The sequence below is a fragment of the Scardinius erythrophthalmus genome, assembly GCF_964197995.2.
Source record: "Scardinius erythrophthalmus genome assembly, chromosome: 21".
Lineage (NCBI taxonomy): Eukaryota > Metazoa > Chordata > Actinopteri > Cypriniformes > Leuciscidae > Scardinius > Scardinius erythrophthalmus.
Window position 1 is genome coordinate 15,743,975 of NC_138241.1, and position 15,362 is coordinate 15,759,336.

Sequence of the window (15,362 nt, forward strand, 5' to 3'; positions counted from 1 at the left end):
AAATCTAATACATCAGGATTTTATGGCTCATACAGTATAATATATTCAGTGAGAATATGGAGCTCATACTTGAGGAAAAAGATTTTATTCAGAGGCTCAAACTGAAGTAAGTTGAAAATCTGATAGCTTGTAATGTAAATCAATGAGATCTTTATAACTGTATAGACTACTTATATCAAATGCATATAAATATCAGTTGTCACTTTATATCTCCCAATTATGTCTAAGATGATATTTAAATTCATAATCCAATCTCTAATTGAGGGTGCAAAACATGTAATGCAATGCAATCCAAAAAAAAAATGATACATGGATAATCAAGTAGACATAAGTTGCTTCAGTACAGAAAATGTTCCTATTGAATTATTAACAACATAAAAGTTATTTTTACATTTACTTTATTAAAGATTTCACAGCAAAAAAGAAAAAAGCTCATGTTTATACTTTAGAGGACATGTATCAAACTCATGCATCAAATATGATACAATAGGCTTTATAGGGTTAAAGGCAGGTTGTTTTGCTTAGCTTGCTGGCACAGGTGTGTGTGTGTGTGTGTGTGTGTGTGTATGCGCGCATACCTACTCAGCACACACTGTACTCTTCACAATACACACCTCTTTGCTAATCATATGCATTCAGCAACAAACACACTCAATGGAGAAAACAGGAGCATCTCTTAGACACACTCACACAAATACTTTGGAGCTCATTTCAATTAGCTTTATATCTCATGTCAAATGCTCAAATACTTCAAATGTCCCTTTGGGACTTTCATGTGCCCTACAGGCATAAAGAACAGGATCTTTTGGAAATATGATCATAAAGGTCAACATTGGCTTGCTGTATTGCTTCAGTCAGCAAAACACTTCACTTTTTCTGCTAATTGCAGTTTCAGATGTCAAGTTTCATTCCTGCTTGTATCCGTTTGGGAGTTTAACAAAGGCGGCGGACGGACAAAGGAAAAAGCTTCCTCTTTTCTCAACACAATGATACCCTAGTCAAATTATACTCTATTTCCTCTATACTACAAAATGTCCTAGTTATTAAATCCTGTCTGATCTTCTCCACCAGTTTTCGACAGTAAAACAGTATAGTAGTAACTGTAATAACTTTTCTGGTATATATTTTGTTTTTGACATGATATGCAAAACAAATTGAACATTTTTCATGAAAATATGTAATTGAAAATACAAATTTAACCGATTAAATATGACGTACAACGCAAATGTTGTACCGTAAAACATTTGTTTTATAACATTTTTCAGTTTATACTGAGAAACACTGGCATCTAGTGGCTGCTCAAGCGCTTTATAGTCTGTTTCTTATCTCTTCTCATGTTAGACACGAATGCAAATAATAATGTCATCGTGTCTCATATTTATAAATAAAAAAGTGAATTACAGTTCTTTTAGTTTTAAAACAAATTAAGCCTGTTTATCGTAAGTTGTGTCCGCGGAACTAATGTTCTGCGTCACTGTGTTTCCGGGAGCAGCTGAGGAGGTGACACACTGATGGCCGACAAATAACAATCACATGTGAGTGTTTTGTACTGTAATTTGGTTTATCTTTTAATTAAAACAGAAAGGTTTTTACTACCTTACTAATTACTCATTTGTGTTTTCAGTTCAACTTAACTAAATATGTAACGAAACAGTCACATTCATCTCTTTGGCTGTCATGTTAGGAACTATAAGCTATGATTTTGTCAATAGTTCTGCATCACTTGTGGAATTTAAGCAATAAATAAATGTCTTGTCTTCGAGTCAGATCGGTTTTAGTGATCTATAATGATTTATTTGTATAACTTAATGTAGATTGTGGGTTAAAAACATTTTGTCTATGATCTATTCAAGGGTTCTCAAACTGAGTTAGGGGCATAGACTGTAAAAAATAGGGTCAGGGGTCAAAAAAGTTAAAAAGACATAAATAATGTAAATAAAAATTTTCTTAAACTAAAATAAATGTATTTGATTATACAATATAAATGAATATAATAAATATTTTACAAATAATATTTACTCCTATTTATAATATTTTTCACAATATAAATTGCGTATTTATACATTTTAAATTTATAGCTGCCTTTTAAATTTTAGAATGGGGATTCCTTACACAAGGATGATAAATAAAAACCTGGCTTTACTTCAGGTGATTGTCCTTGTAATAAATAGTTCAGTAAATCAGTGGTTCTCAATTGGTTTGACTTGGTTTCAGGACCCAGATTTTACATCAATAAGCAACAAAACAGTCCTTAATATTAACATGATCTGTATTGTTATTTTAAATTATTTCTCATTCATAAAACGATTAAGAAATTTACATTTATTGTTTTTAATTGTCTCTTCAATTTCCTTGGTTTCATGCTCTCAGTAGCCAATATTTCGCTGACCAGTAGAGAACCTCTGCCTTATGCCACTGTGAAATGACTAAGTACTCTTTTCCTGTAACGTGCCAGGGTGTTTGGTGACAATCATGGACGCCCTCGAGGACACCTTCAGGACTCTCTCCATCGCCAGGAGACTGGAACCCAGTGAGGCCACTTACATTCTGGACCTCTCTCTTGCATCCAGTGGGTCAGATGTGCTGGCTGTGTGCTGCTCCAGTTACTCAGTGCACCTGCACAGCAGAGAAACGCTCCGCCTGGTGGGAGAGCTCCAGGGTCACACGGCTCCTCTGTGTGGGGTCCGTTTCTCTCATCTGTCCCCTCACCTGCTGTTCACCGGCTCCGCCGATGGGACACTGCGGTGCTGGGACGTCCGACAGCCCGGTTCTAATGCCACCCTGGTGTTTCGCAGTGATTCGACACATTCGTACTGCTCGTTTGACGTGAGCTGCAGTGACCGTGTGCTGTGCGCAGGCACAGAGCAGATCGAGGAGGAGAGTTTTTTAGTATTCTGGGATGCCCGTATGGTTCAGGACGGAGGTGAGTCGGGCTCTCAGATGGGCGGTCTGCTGGGAGTTTACTCAGAATCGCACAGTGATGACATCACTGCGGTGAAGTTCCACCCACAGCAGGCGGACCGCTTGGCTTCTGGGGCCACAGATGGACTTGTGAACGTGTTTGATCTGAGTCTGGGTGGAGAGGATGACGCTCTTGTCACCACCTGTAACTGTGAATCCACTGTTAGCTCCCTCTGCTGGACAGGTAGGTTGTAACAGCACACCTGACTGAGCAATATTTTTGTATTTCATTATGTAGACAGAATTCCCTTGATCATGGAAAATATTAGAATTTTTAACTTGTGATGACCAGGCCTGTAAAACACATTTATTATAAAAAAATACAATTCTATGACATTTTTAGACTATATTATAATAATTAAAATAATATAGAATGTTTTTTTTTTCTAGCTGTAAAATAGCTATAGTATGAATTTTCTTTTTTTAATGTTATTTATATATATGTACAGTACAGTGTGTGTGTACAGTACAGGTCAAACGTTTGGAAACATTATGTTTTTTTATATTTTTGAAAGAAGTCTCTAATGCTTATCAAGGCTGCGTTTATTTGATCAAAAATACAGAAAAAAACAGTAATATTGTGAAATACTATTACAACTTAAAATAATAGTTTTCTATTTGAATATACTTTAAAAAATGATTTATTTCTGTGATGCAAAGCTGAATTTTCAGCATCATTACTCCAGTCTTCAGTGTCACATGTGACATCCAGTCTATCACATGATCCTTTAGAAATCATTCTAATATTCTGATTTATTATGAGTGTTGGAAACAGTTCTGCTGCCTAATATATTTGATGAATAAAAGGTTAAAAAGAACTGCATTTATTCAAAATAAAAAATATTTTCTAATAATATAAATCTTCTTTACTATCACTTTTTATCAATTTAACACATCCTTGCTGAATAAAAGTATTGATTTATTTCAAAAAAAGAAAGAAAAAAAATTACTGACTAGTAGTGTATATTGTTGTTACAAAAGATTTCTATTTTTAGCATTTTTATAATTATTTTAAAAATTTGTTTCTTTTTTTTATTTTATTTTTTATTTATTTTTTACTTTTTATTCATCAAAGTATCCTAAAAAAGTATCACAGGTTATGAAAAATTATTAAGCAGCAGAACTGTTTCCAACTTTGATAATGAATCATCATATTAGAATGATTTCTAAAGGATCATGTGATAGACTGGAGTAATGATCCTGAAAATTCAACTTTGCATCACAGAAATAAATGATAATTTAAAGTATAATAAATTGAAAACCAATTATTTTAAATTGTAATAATATATCACAGTATTACTTTTTTTTCTGTAATTTTGATCAAATAAATGCAGGCTTGATGAGCAGAAGAAACTTCTTTCAAAAACATTAAAAATAGTAATGTTTCCAAACTTTTGACCTGTACTATATATATATATATATATATATATATATATATATACACATACATACATACATATATATATATATATATATAATTTTTATTTTTACAGTCATGTGAAAAAGAAAGTACACCCTTTTTAATTCTATGGTTTTGCATATCAGGACATAATAAAAAAAATAATTTGGCCCTTGGCAGGTCTTAAAATTTGGTAAATACAACCTCAGATGAACAACACCACATGACACTGTCATGGTTTGTTTAAAGTGACCCTGTAGTCAATTATTTTATCCCTTAAAACTCATATTTGAGTGCAAAAATTACATATTTGAACTTTTTTTTCTTGTGAAAATTATTTCTTTGTGTCGTAAAATAGCTTGAATGTAACTCTACACCTTTGCTTCATTTATTATACATGGAACTATGAATATGCAAATTAGCCCCGCCTCCACTCACTCACACCAGAAACCTGATCCACTTGGTCATCTTTACTGTTGTAAACGCTGCATGATGGCGAAAATGGAAGAGGAAGGAAAATTTAATTATACAGGCTCGTCTATCAAGTCAAGTCGATGTATCAGAATGGTAGTGTATTTATGAATCGCTCCAACGTCGGGCACATAACGGTTATTGATATGATTAGCCTTTGGCTTGACTACGTTATCAAACAGCTAATAATGTGTATATGTATAATAATGTAAAAATGTAAAAACACAAACCAAGTCCAAGTGACTAAAGTGGCTCAACCCTAAGTTAATCAAGTGACGAGAATACTTTTCGTGCGCAAAAAAACTAAAATAACGACTTTATTCAACTGTTAATTTTCTTCTGTGTGGGCCTCTGAGTGAGTTCACGTAGTGTAACAGCGCTGCGCTTCTGGGTTGTACATCAGAAGGTAGGCTCACTATTGGCCGACGCTGGTCATGTGTGTGATCTGCTGGCCAATAGTGAGCCTACGTTCTGACGTACAAGCAGTTTTAAGGAGAAAATACTCAGCAATGGTGTTGACTTATAAATTTGCACCTGGTTTGTCTTAAAGCACATTAAAAACAACATTAAAAAGCTTGATTTTCACCTCAGGGGATCTTTCACAAAAACTAGGCCAAAATGGAGAAGCCATGTATGACATTTAAGTGCTACTTCCAAAGGAACTAAGGGGGTAAAGGCCCCGAAACTTTAAGAAAAGAACGAACTGCTTGGGTGTACGAAACAGCTTGCTAAAGCGCACTTTCCGGAAAAGTTTGCTACGGCTGGTCAGGCATCCGCAAGTGAAAACATGAACACACTGGAGAGCTGCTTTATAGTAGAAAATGAAGTTGTACTTCTGATGAAACGAGACACTGACACTGTTTTTCATGTTTAATACGGGAAAGCTGCTTGATTTTAAGCACAGTGCTATATAAATAAACGTGACGTGACTTTACTAGAGTGCCGAATTGCAGAGCTCGTGCAAACATATCCACGTTACTATGATCAGATGCTTTTCTTTTGATATATTAAAGAATGCTTGCCGTTTTCTCAATTTTGTTGTGTATTTATTTTGTTATTGAGAAGAAAACGCGCAGCACATATTTACATGTTCATCCAAACGCCGCTCTCAGCTTGTGTGGGCATCGTCAGATGTTTGCTAACAGTGTATCGCTGCTCACGTATTTCAAACTTTGTTTTACCTCAAGGCACAGGATGAGAAATAACTTCGCCGTGAGTATATCAGGGCCTTAAGTAGCAGTCAGGCACTGTTCAGGTGTGTGTTAACAATGCCAAGGAGGAAAGATATCAGCAATGATCTTAGAGAAGCAATTGTTGCTGCTATTAATCTAGGAATGGTTATACGGCCATTTCCAAACATTTTGAAGTCCATCATTCTACAGTGAGGAAGATTATTCACAAGTGGAAAACATTGAAGGCAGTTGCCAATCTTCCCAGGAGTGGACGTCCCGGCAAATTCACCCCATGCTCAGAGAATCTGAAAAACAAAAAACAAAACAAGAGCTACATCTCAGACTCTGCAGGCCTCAGGTAACATGTTAAATGTTAAAGTTCATGACAGTACAATTAGAAAAAGACAGGATGAGTATGGCATGTTTGGAAGGGTTGCCAGGAGAAAACTTCTTCTCTCTAAAAAGAACATGGCAGCACGGCTTAGGTTTTCAAAGTTGCATCTGAACAAACCACGCGACTTCTGGAACAATGTCCTTTGGACAGACGAGACCAAAGGGGAGATTTTGGGCCATAATGCACAGCGCCACGTTTGGCGCAAACACCTCAGCTGTCAGGCATGGTTTTTGGGCTTGTATTTGCAGCCACAGGAACTGGGCACCTTGCGGTCTTTGAGTCGACCATGAACACCTCTGCATACCAAAGTATTCTAGAGTCAAATGTGAGGCCATTTGTCCCACAGCTAAAGCTGAAATTGGATCATGCAACAGGACAATGATCTCAAGAACAGCAGCAAATCTACAGCAGAATGGCTGAAAATGAAAATAATTAAGGTGTTGCACTGACCCAGTCAAAGTCCAGACCTCAACCCGACTGAAATGTTGCGGCGGGACCTTCAGAGAGGTGTGCATAAACAGAGGCCCACAAACCTCAATGAACTGAAGCATCGTTGTAAAGAAGAGCGGGCCAAAATTCCTCCAGAACGATGTGAAAGACTGATAAAGTCTAATAGAAAAGGATTCCTTCAAGTTATTGCTGCTAAAAGTGGCTCTACAAGCAACTGAATCATAGAGTGTACTTAGTTTTGTCACACATGGCTTCTCCATTTTGGCTTTATTTTTGTTAAATAAATAATGACACGGTGTAATATGTCATGTGGTGTTGTTCAGCTGAGGTTGTATTTACCTAATATTAAGATACCTGCTAATGACCAGATGATTTTGATGTCCTGATACGCAAAATTCAAAAGGGTGTACTTTCTTTTTCTCATGACTGTATTTGTGTGTATATATATATATATATATATATATATATATATATAGTGATAGTAATAGTCATATTTTTCTGTAAGATTTAACTACAAATTGCCCTTTCTAAGTAGTCACTTTAAATGTATTGGTTAAAATATGTGGAAACCCTGTAGGCCCTTGTATATTCATATGAGCTATTTTAAGATTTAACAAAAAACTGCTGAAAATGCTGAGTTTTAAAGTCTATTTGAAATCATACGTCAACATATTTGTACTCCCCAGAACCCTAAACTATCATTTTATTTCTTATATTAACAGGCAAATATCTTGACCAGCTGCTTTGTCTGACTCATGATGAGGGGCTACACCTGTGGGATGTGGCTCGCCCAGACAGCGATGACACTTTAACCCTCTTGAGTTCGGCTGATGCCCGAACACTTGTCCAGCTCCCTGATGGAGCCTCACTTGAGTACTTTGTGGGCGGTTCATGGATGTCAGATGAGGAGCGTCTTCTTTTAGTAGGAGGGAGTAATGATGGAAAGCTCCACCTCCTGGACTGCAGTGGGAGTGGTCTGAAATTCATAAAATCCCTTAAAGGGGGTCATTCAGCTACAGTGAGATGCTTCCAGTGGGATGCGATGGCACGATGTCTGTTGACGGGCGGGGAGGATGGCCAGTTGTTGCAGTGGAAGGCGGGAGCGGAGGAAATCAGTGTGGGGAAGAAAGATTCTCTGAAAAGCATCTCCTCCATGCAGCTCAAAACTAAAGCTCACAGAAAACAAGCTACAAAGAAAGACCGGTCAAAACCGGCATGATCACACATACTTCACAGGAGAGTTTAAAATCTTCCACCTTAAGAACTTTTTATAGTTAATATACAGTTTTAACAGTGTTTTGTGGTTTTAAAATGTAAGTGGTGGTTTCACTTAATTTTGATGGTCCTTTTAACACACTGTTGACTAGTAACGTCTCATTAGAGTGTTAGTTGACTGTTAGGTTAGGGTTAGAATAAGTTGACATGTACTGTCGCTGCAAAACTCTGTATAATCAGTAGAATGTCTCTTAATAAATACATCACAATAAAGAGTTAGCAGATATTCAGCATACAGTCTAATACTCTATTGAGAGTTAGTTGACGTAGTTGCAAAGTTACTTAGTCAACAGAATGTTTAAGGTACAAAATGTCAAAAGGTACAATATAAATAAAGTGTTACCAAGTTATTAACAAATCGCTACATAAGAATTACAACGGTTGTCTATTTGTCCAGCAAAAACTCTTATGAAAACTGTGAAGGACGTTACTTTTCTTATGTTTTGTTAGCAGCATTTCAGAATGAATTTTTGAGGTAGAGCACATGATGTGAAAAAGCGAAAACATTGTCTCCTGTGTTTACTGACCATACATTGAACAGCTCTATCGTATTAAGTGTTTATACCTTCTTGTTTTTCTTTCCAAAATGTGTTCATTTCTAAACCAACTCGCTGCGACATACTCATTACACAAATTGTGAATCAAAATCTAAGTATAATTTAAATTAGTGAATGGGAATTCGTATTATATAGACAGATTTTTTTCTTTAATATCTTGAATGAGAAGTTTTTTGTTTGTATAGAAGGCTACACCAGGATCACTGGGATACAACTTCAGGAGCACTTTCTAATCAGATTAAAGTCACCATGAAATCAAAATATATATATTTTTTAATGTAATAGTGCAGTTTTTAATATAAATGTTTGCTCTTATTATTATTCTGTATTTATTATAAACACATTTGTTTACTTTAAAAGAGAGACAGTAACTACAGAATGTTTTGAAAATCTTCGCTTTTTTACAAAAGTATCTATCAAAAACTGCATGTTCTGTATTTGTAGTTATTTTATCAGGTAACTATGGGCCAACACATAAGAACCTTTAAAACTGTAAACGGTAAAAACGAAAAGTTTTTGATGAGAAGGATGTATCATAGTCTCTGATGCTCTTATTCATATTCTCACATTTTATTTAATTTTATAACAACTGAGTGTGCTGTGAAATGCAAATGTGAGGTTTAAACAGGCAGCATTTGTCTCTGAGATTTATAAGTCATGCACTTTCAGAGTACGTTCTACACAGATGATGAGAGTTCAGCTATATTTCCGATGTAATGCAAGCCTGGTGAGGTTTAATATGCTGAACACAAGAGCACACAACAGCTCCACCCTATCTTTAGGGAACTGCCTCACCCTTAATAATATTTAACAATGTTGCAGAACAAACATAATGTGAATTTGGTATTTGGCATCTAGCACAGGAAATGACAGCTGAGCGAAATTGAGAAGCTGTCATTCGTGTGGGGTTTGTGGATACTTTGTGTGTTGTAAACGCCCTTAAATAAACCGAAGATTTTCAAAACATTCTGTAGTTACTGTCTCTCTTTTAAAGTAAACAAATGTGTTTATAATAAATACAGAATAATAATAAGAGCAAACATTTATATTAAAAACTGCACTATTACATTAAAAAATATATATATATTGATTTCATGGTGACTTTAATCTGAAATTAAAAATTCTCCCCAAAATCCATTAAAATTAAAACAAATGAGCGTTAAAATTATCTTAAACTTCTAACGAGCTGGTTAAAAACAGTAAATGTATTATATTACACACTGCTTTTGGTCTAAATATCAAATTGCACCTATTTAAATATATATTTTTATTGATTTAGAACCTTTAACATGTCCGTTTATAATGAAACAAAGACACTAAAAAAACAGGTTTTAGTTTTCCAAAAGTTTCAAAGCCCAGAAGACTGACTGAATATTTGAAATTCATGGAAACAGCCCTGAACTTTTAAGTTGCGTAACTAGCCATTCTTCGTGTACGCGCTGACGTGCGTGCAGACGCGCTCGTGCTCGTTACTCATTTCCTGAAACACACTCAGCACAAGAAACCGCAGCTGAGCGTAGAAGGCATAGACATAATATACATAGACGCCCTATTGGCCGCTGGATCGTACGTCAACGGCGCCGCCATACTGCGGAGGGCAACTTTCCCATACCTCTCATAACGAGAATTGAGAAAAATGCCTATTTCTTGTGCTGCTTGGGGCTTTACAAATCGCCACACAATTGAAAACAGGTCTCAGGGAATTACCTTTCTCAAGCAAAACTGAAAATTTGTTTCTGGTTGCATTTCATTTACTATTTTTATTATCAGAGGAGAAAGGCCACGAAATTTAAAAATACTACTGTTATTGTGTCACGAAATGTAGTTTTAAGAGTTTTTCAGTCGACAATGTAGTTGTTTAAAGCTCAAATCTGTGGTTTATTTATAAAGATAGCGCCTTTTTAAAAATGTTATCTGACGGTTTCGGAGTTGTGAGATCCAGCGATCCCCGCGGGCGTTCAGCGCTCATGTACCCCGCCGAGAACAGCCTTGCCTCGGCTATAGTGCATGTCGTACACCGCTTCTGAGTTCTGACGTTCGTCGCTGTCAGTCTAGTGAGAATAATTCGTCTTGTGTTTATCTAACGGGCGATCTTTGGTTTCATTAATCTATAATTTGTTCCTTGGCAGATTGTTTTGGCTGAGGGCAAAGTGAAGTTTCATAACTTAATATATTTAGGCTATTATAACAGTGTAGCCTGCTGTATGTTTGACTGGATCGTTTACTTTATTTCTTGATTTGTATAGCTTCTTATACCTTTTAAAAACTGAAATTTAACAAAAAGAGACAGGGTTGCGTCATTTTATTTTATATAGCCTATGTAATAATATTTTAAAATGTATAAATTTACATTATTTATTATTGTTATTATAATAATATACCACTTACAATTATCAATCTATTATAGTTATGCTGTCAAATTATTTTACTATTCATAGTAACTATTTAACCTATTATTTTTTATTGTCTATATTCTGTAATTGATATTTCATATTCTACTGCTATTATTATAGTATACATAAACTATATGCTATTATCAATATATTATTATTATTATTATTATATTAGTACTTATGATATTATATAATTATACTTTTCATTACTATTTTATTTACTGTATACTGTTTGTTTATTTTATTGACTAAACTATTTACTATTAGCCTACCTCTCACTTTATCTTATATTTACTATTTGCATTGCACTGTAGTTGTACCATATCATATTACCATAAATGATCCATCAGTTATCTTTGTTATTGCTAAAATCGGGTCAATGACAGAATATGCTTTTCCCACAATAAGAAAACTTTATTTAATTTAATGTGAAAATTAAATTATATCTCAGTATGGGGGTGTTCACAATTCTTATCCAAGAATGAAAAGCTAAATACATGACAAGCCAGAGCTTTGGCCATTCCTTATTAAAAAAAAAATATATATATATAAGTCTATCTATCGAGAGTTTAACTAACTACAGATGGAACTTTTTTTGTACACCACATACAAACCACCGAAATCGGTTGATAAATGTAATTTTTTTTTGGTTTTTATACAGAAAAACCGCAGCTCAGCAGTTTACTTGCATTTGATTACAGCGCAGTCTTGCCCTCCACAAAATGGCGGACGCGTTGACGTATCGCAGCAACGTTCCAAAGCGGCCAATAGGGCGTCTATGTATATTATGTCTATGGTAGAAGGTACCATCCGATCCTAATGCTCGTGCGATGTGCTGATAGTTCTCGCCAGGTGGCCTCTTCTTTGGCATGAGACGCTCCTCATAAGGGTTGGGCTCTCATACAGGTTTAACCCAAGCGGCAACCTCCCCGTCTCTCTCTTGAAACCAACACGGAAGTGAGTTAAACTGCAATTCATTGACTGGCCGCTTGGCCTGGCTGCAGAAGTGAGTCAAATCTGTATCTCCCTCATGTTAAAATTACCAACTTTACAGCAGAAAAAAATATGTTTACAGCCTGGATCTCTATGTGGCTTTGGTCTATACAGCTAATTGTGCCCTTCATAACAACTGTGAGGGGGGTGAATTATTTTATAACTCGTCCGTTTAGTTGATTAATATTTAAATTTAAGGGTGTGGCCAGTGGCCACTTGAGTGACAGATGGATTGCCGCTGTCAGTGCTAGCCGTTTGTCTGCTGTTACTAGCCGTCACTTCACCTCAGCAATGTTAGCTGCTGAACTTGCCATCTCTGCTGTGTTTGTGCTTTTTTTCGGGATTATTTCATACAATTTAATACTTGGGTACAAAGCCCACGTCTTTGGATTTCGTCGTTATCGTTCGAGACAACAACCAGCGCTGTATTTCAGTTGTTTTCCTCCGTGAACCTGTACTAATGGATGTCTGACAATTTCGTTGCTTTTGGGGTTTTTCAAATTTAAAACGTCAATACATGCTCGTTCGTTCTGCTCTCACGGAACAGATGGATTATAATATGCTTATGTACCGTCAGATGAAATCATGCGGGCGTCAGCGCTTTCTCCGTCCATGCAATAAATGCACATGAATGAGCGCGGATTTTCTAGCGCATTTACTTGCTCTTCAAAGGCAATATATCTATGGTTTAACCCATTTGAGAGACGGCCAAAATCAGAATCTAAAATGGACTGAATAAGCTCTCTACGAACTTGAGTGATGCCGCGCTGACGGACCATGAAAGAGTGACGGACATGTATGCACATAAATCACTGTCACACACAAACACTCTCGAAGTAATACACAGTCTCACTTGTAGCCATGTCTTTTAACTATTATAATATTTCGAAGGGCAAAAATAGGAACGTTTAATTGGCTTTACATCATCAGCTAACTCGATCACGTCGAGCTAGGTGATTTCAGATAGCCAGGCTCCTCAGCTCCACTCACGCCCCGCCTGTTTGTCTATTTTCTGTTATCCGGGAGTGACGCAAGGCCAAGATGGCGACGGCCGGCTCCGCCCACTTTAGGCTTCAAAAATGCTCTTCAGAAACCTACGGGTGACGTCACGGACACTACGTCCATATTTTTTTACAGTCTATGGTTTAACCTCATTCCTGAAGAGATCGATTATTTCCTCTTTTTTTTTTTGGTCAAAATTCCCCCCATTCTGAATAAATATTTTATTGTTATGTATAAAAAAAAATCAATCTGTTTTTTTTTTGTTTTTTTGTATAGCGCTTTTCACACTACATTGGTTGAGCTGTGCACAGGATAGTGCCTTAATAAACTTAGTATACCCAAAGTCACGAATACGAATAGTTATATTTATTATATATAACTATAGTTTTTTTTTTTTTTGTAATGAAACATGTTTTAATTAAAATAGTAGATCAATAAGACACTAGTAAGGTGACTCTCTTTCCTGTTCGCACACAATTCAACCCAACTTCTCTATTCATCGTTAGAGAAGCCTTGGAGCTTTTCCCTCCCATGCGTGGTGATTGCCACCTACATCGCCCAATCACGTTCCGAGGAACCTTCAAACCGACCAATGGCGTGGCGTTGTAGGCCCGAACACGGCCCAGCAGGCTAGAGCGCGTCCGTGTTATGTGTGCCATGGACTCAGCCCAGTAATATTGACAATAGGGCGAAAAAGGGACCGATATTCCCCAATAAAACATATTTTCTGGATACAAATAACCTATAGGCGCGGTGTGTGGACAATAAGAGATTCCCGGGGATGTTTATATTTCAGCTGGATCTTTTTCTATCGTCGGAAATTTGAGTATTTGATGGGATTATTGCTGTGGGTTTGGCAGTTTTTAAGGCCAAAAACAGATTTTGTGTCTTTATTTTTATTTTTCTGCTGCTTCAAGAGGCCTTGAAGGAGGAAAGACGGTTAAAACACCCATATCAGCTTCTCACATCGAAAACATCAAGGTAAATTGAATATTTGAAGGTTTCTTTTTTTTTTTTTTTTTTTTGCCTATCCTGCTCAAGTTTAGATCCGGTTCGCTTGGATGTTTCATATACCCAAGTAAATATGTCAAATAAATGAGGCTAAGGTCCAAAAACACTTCTTATAAGTTACAGACTTTTTAGTATTTGTGTACCTAAAAGTAAAATAAGAAAAAACTGTAACCGTACTCTTAATGTTTCCCAGACAATTCTGACTGTAAAGAAACATTTGAATGTGTGGATGAGTGAAATCCACGAGGAAAACTTGTTCTTCATCTGTTTTCTGTCCTGGAATGCAGTGGGTCTATGTCATTTGCTTGTGTATTAAGTGTGTTAGGTCCATCAGGAGATCACGAACCTGCATCATCTGCACTCATGTGGACTGTACAGTTTTCTGTCCTTTTAGAAGCAACCACTGTGCTAAACTGCTCTTGTGCATCTCAGAACTATATGTCTGTTCATTATGGACTAACCCACCAAACACAAGCAGTTCTGAACATCACTTCACTTGTCTGTGCCAACTTCTTGCTTTGGCTCAGTGGCACTGTGCCTCTGTGCCCTGTTTCCATGGTCTGGTTTACTTCAGCTGCCGGCAGTCTGGTAGTCACAATATCTCATCACATCCCATGAGTAGATTTCACTCTGACTGGTTGTTTTTGGTGACCTGCAGTCAAAACTATTGGGAAAGGTTATCTCTAAATAGCTGATATAGATTAGGGCCAGGGCATCAGTGGCAGAGTGTTTTGGATTAATGGCTGGGCATAAGTGTTTCCTAGATTGTGGTTGCCATGTTCACTTCTTTTGTCAGTTTATAAAGTTGTTAATAAGCTCTAGGATATTTTTATACCTGCAGATCTTTATACAGAGGTGAGCTGGATCACCAAACTTCATGGAGATCTGGGATTATCTATCACTATATTTTGTAAAATAGCTCAGTTGTAGAGATTGTGAGATGTGTAGACTATCTATCTATCTATCTATCTATCAAGAATGGTTTACATTGGTTGAGTAAAGGTTGTCAATTGCTATTCCTTGATATTTTGCAGAAGTGTGTAATCCGTGTCACCTTGCTTGCATACAGAAATCGTTCACTGTAAATGTCAAACCAGGGTGAACTTTTCGACGGGATAGAAACATGAATTGGCTCCTCTCAGCCTTTTCATTACCAAGGGTTTTCGCTGATCTTGCCTCATGAATCTTACAAATAAAGATAATAAAATATTTTTGCAAGTAGGCCTATTTTAGAGTAATTAAAATTTGTATGTGTAATTTATTTTCATGTCAATTATTAAGCAC

At 36.3% G+C, this 15,362-nt stretch overlaps 1 protein-coding gene across 1 annotated transcript; it reads left to right on the forward strand.

The window, feature by feature from the left end:
• Window positions 1-1,448: 1,448 nt before the first annotated feature.
• Window positions 1,449-9,639, forward strand: wdr89 (WD repeat domain 89). The gene is made up of 3 exons (XM_081350926.1): window positions 1,449-1,535; window positions 2,456-3,145; window positions 7,570-9,639. Exons 2-3 carry the CDS (start codon window positions 2,473-2,475, stop codon window positions 8,064-8,066), a joined length of 1,170 nt encoding a protein of 389 aa, XP_081207052.1. The 5' UTR covers window positions 1,449-1,535; window positions 2,456-2,472; the 3' UTR covers window positions 8,067-9,639.
• Window positions 9,640-15,362: the final 5,723 nt, after the last annotated feature.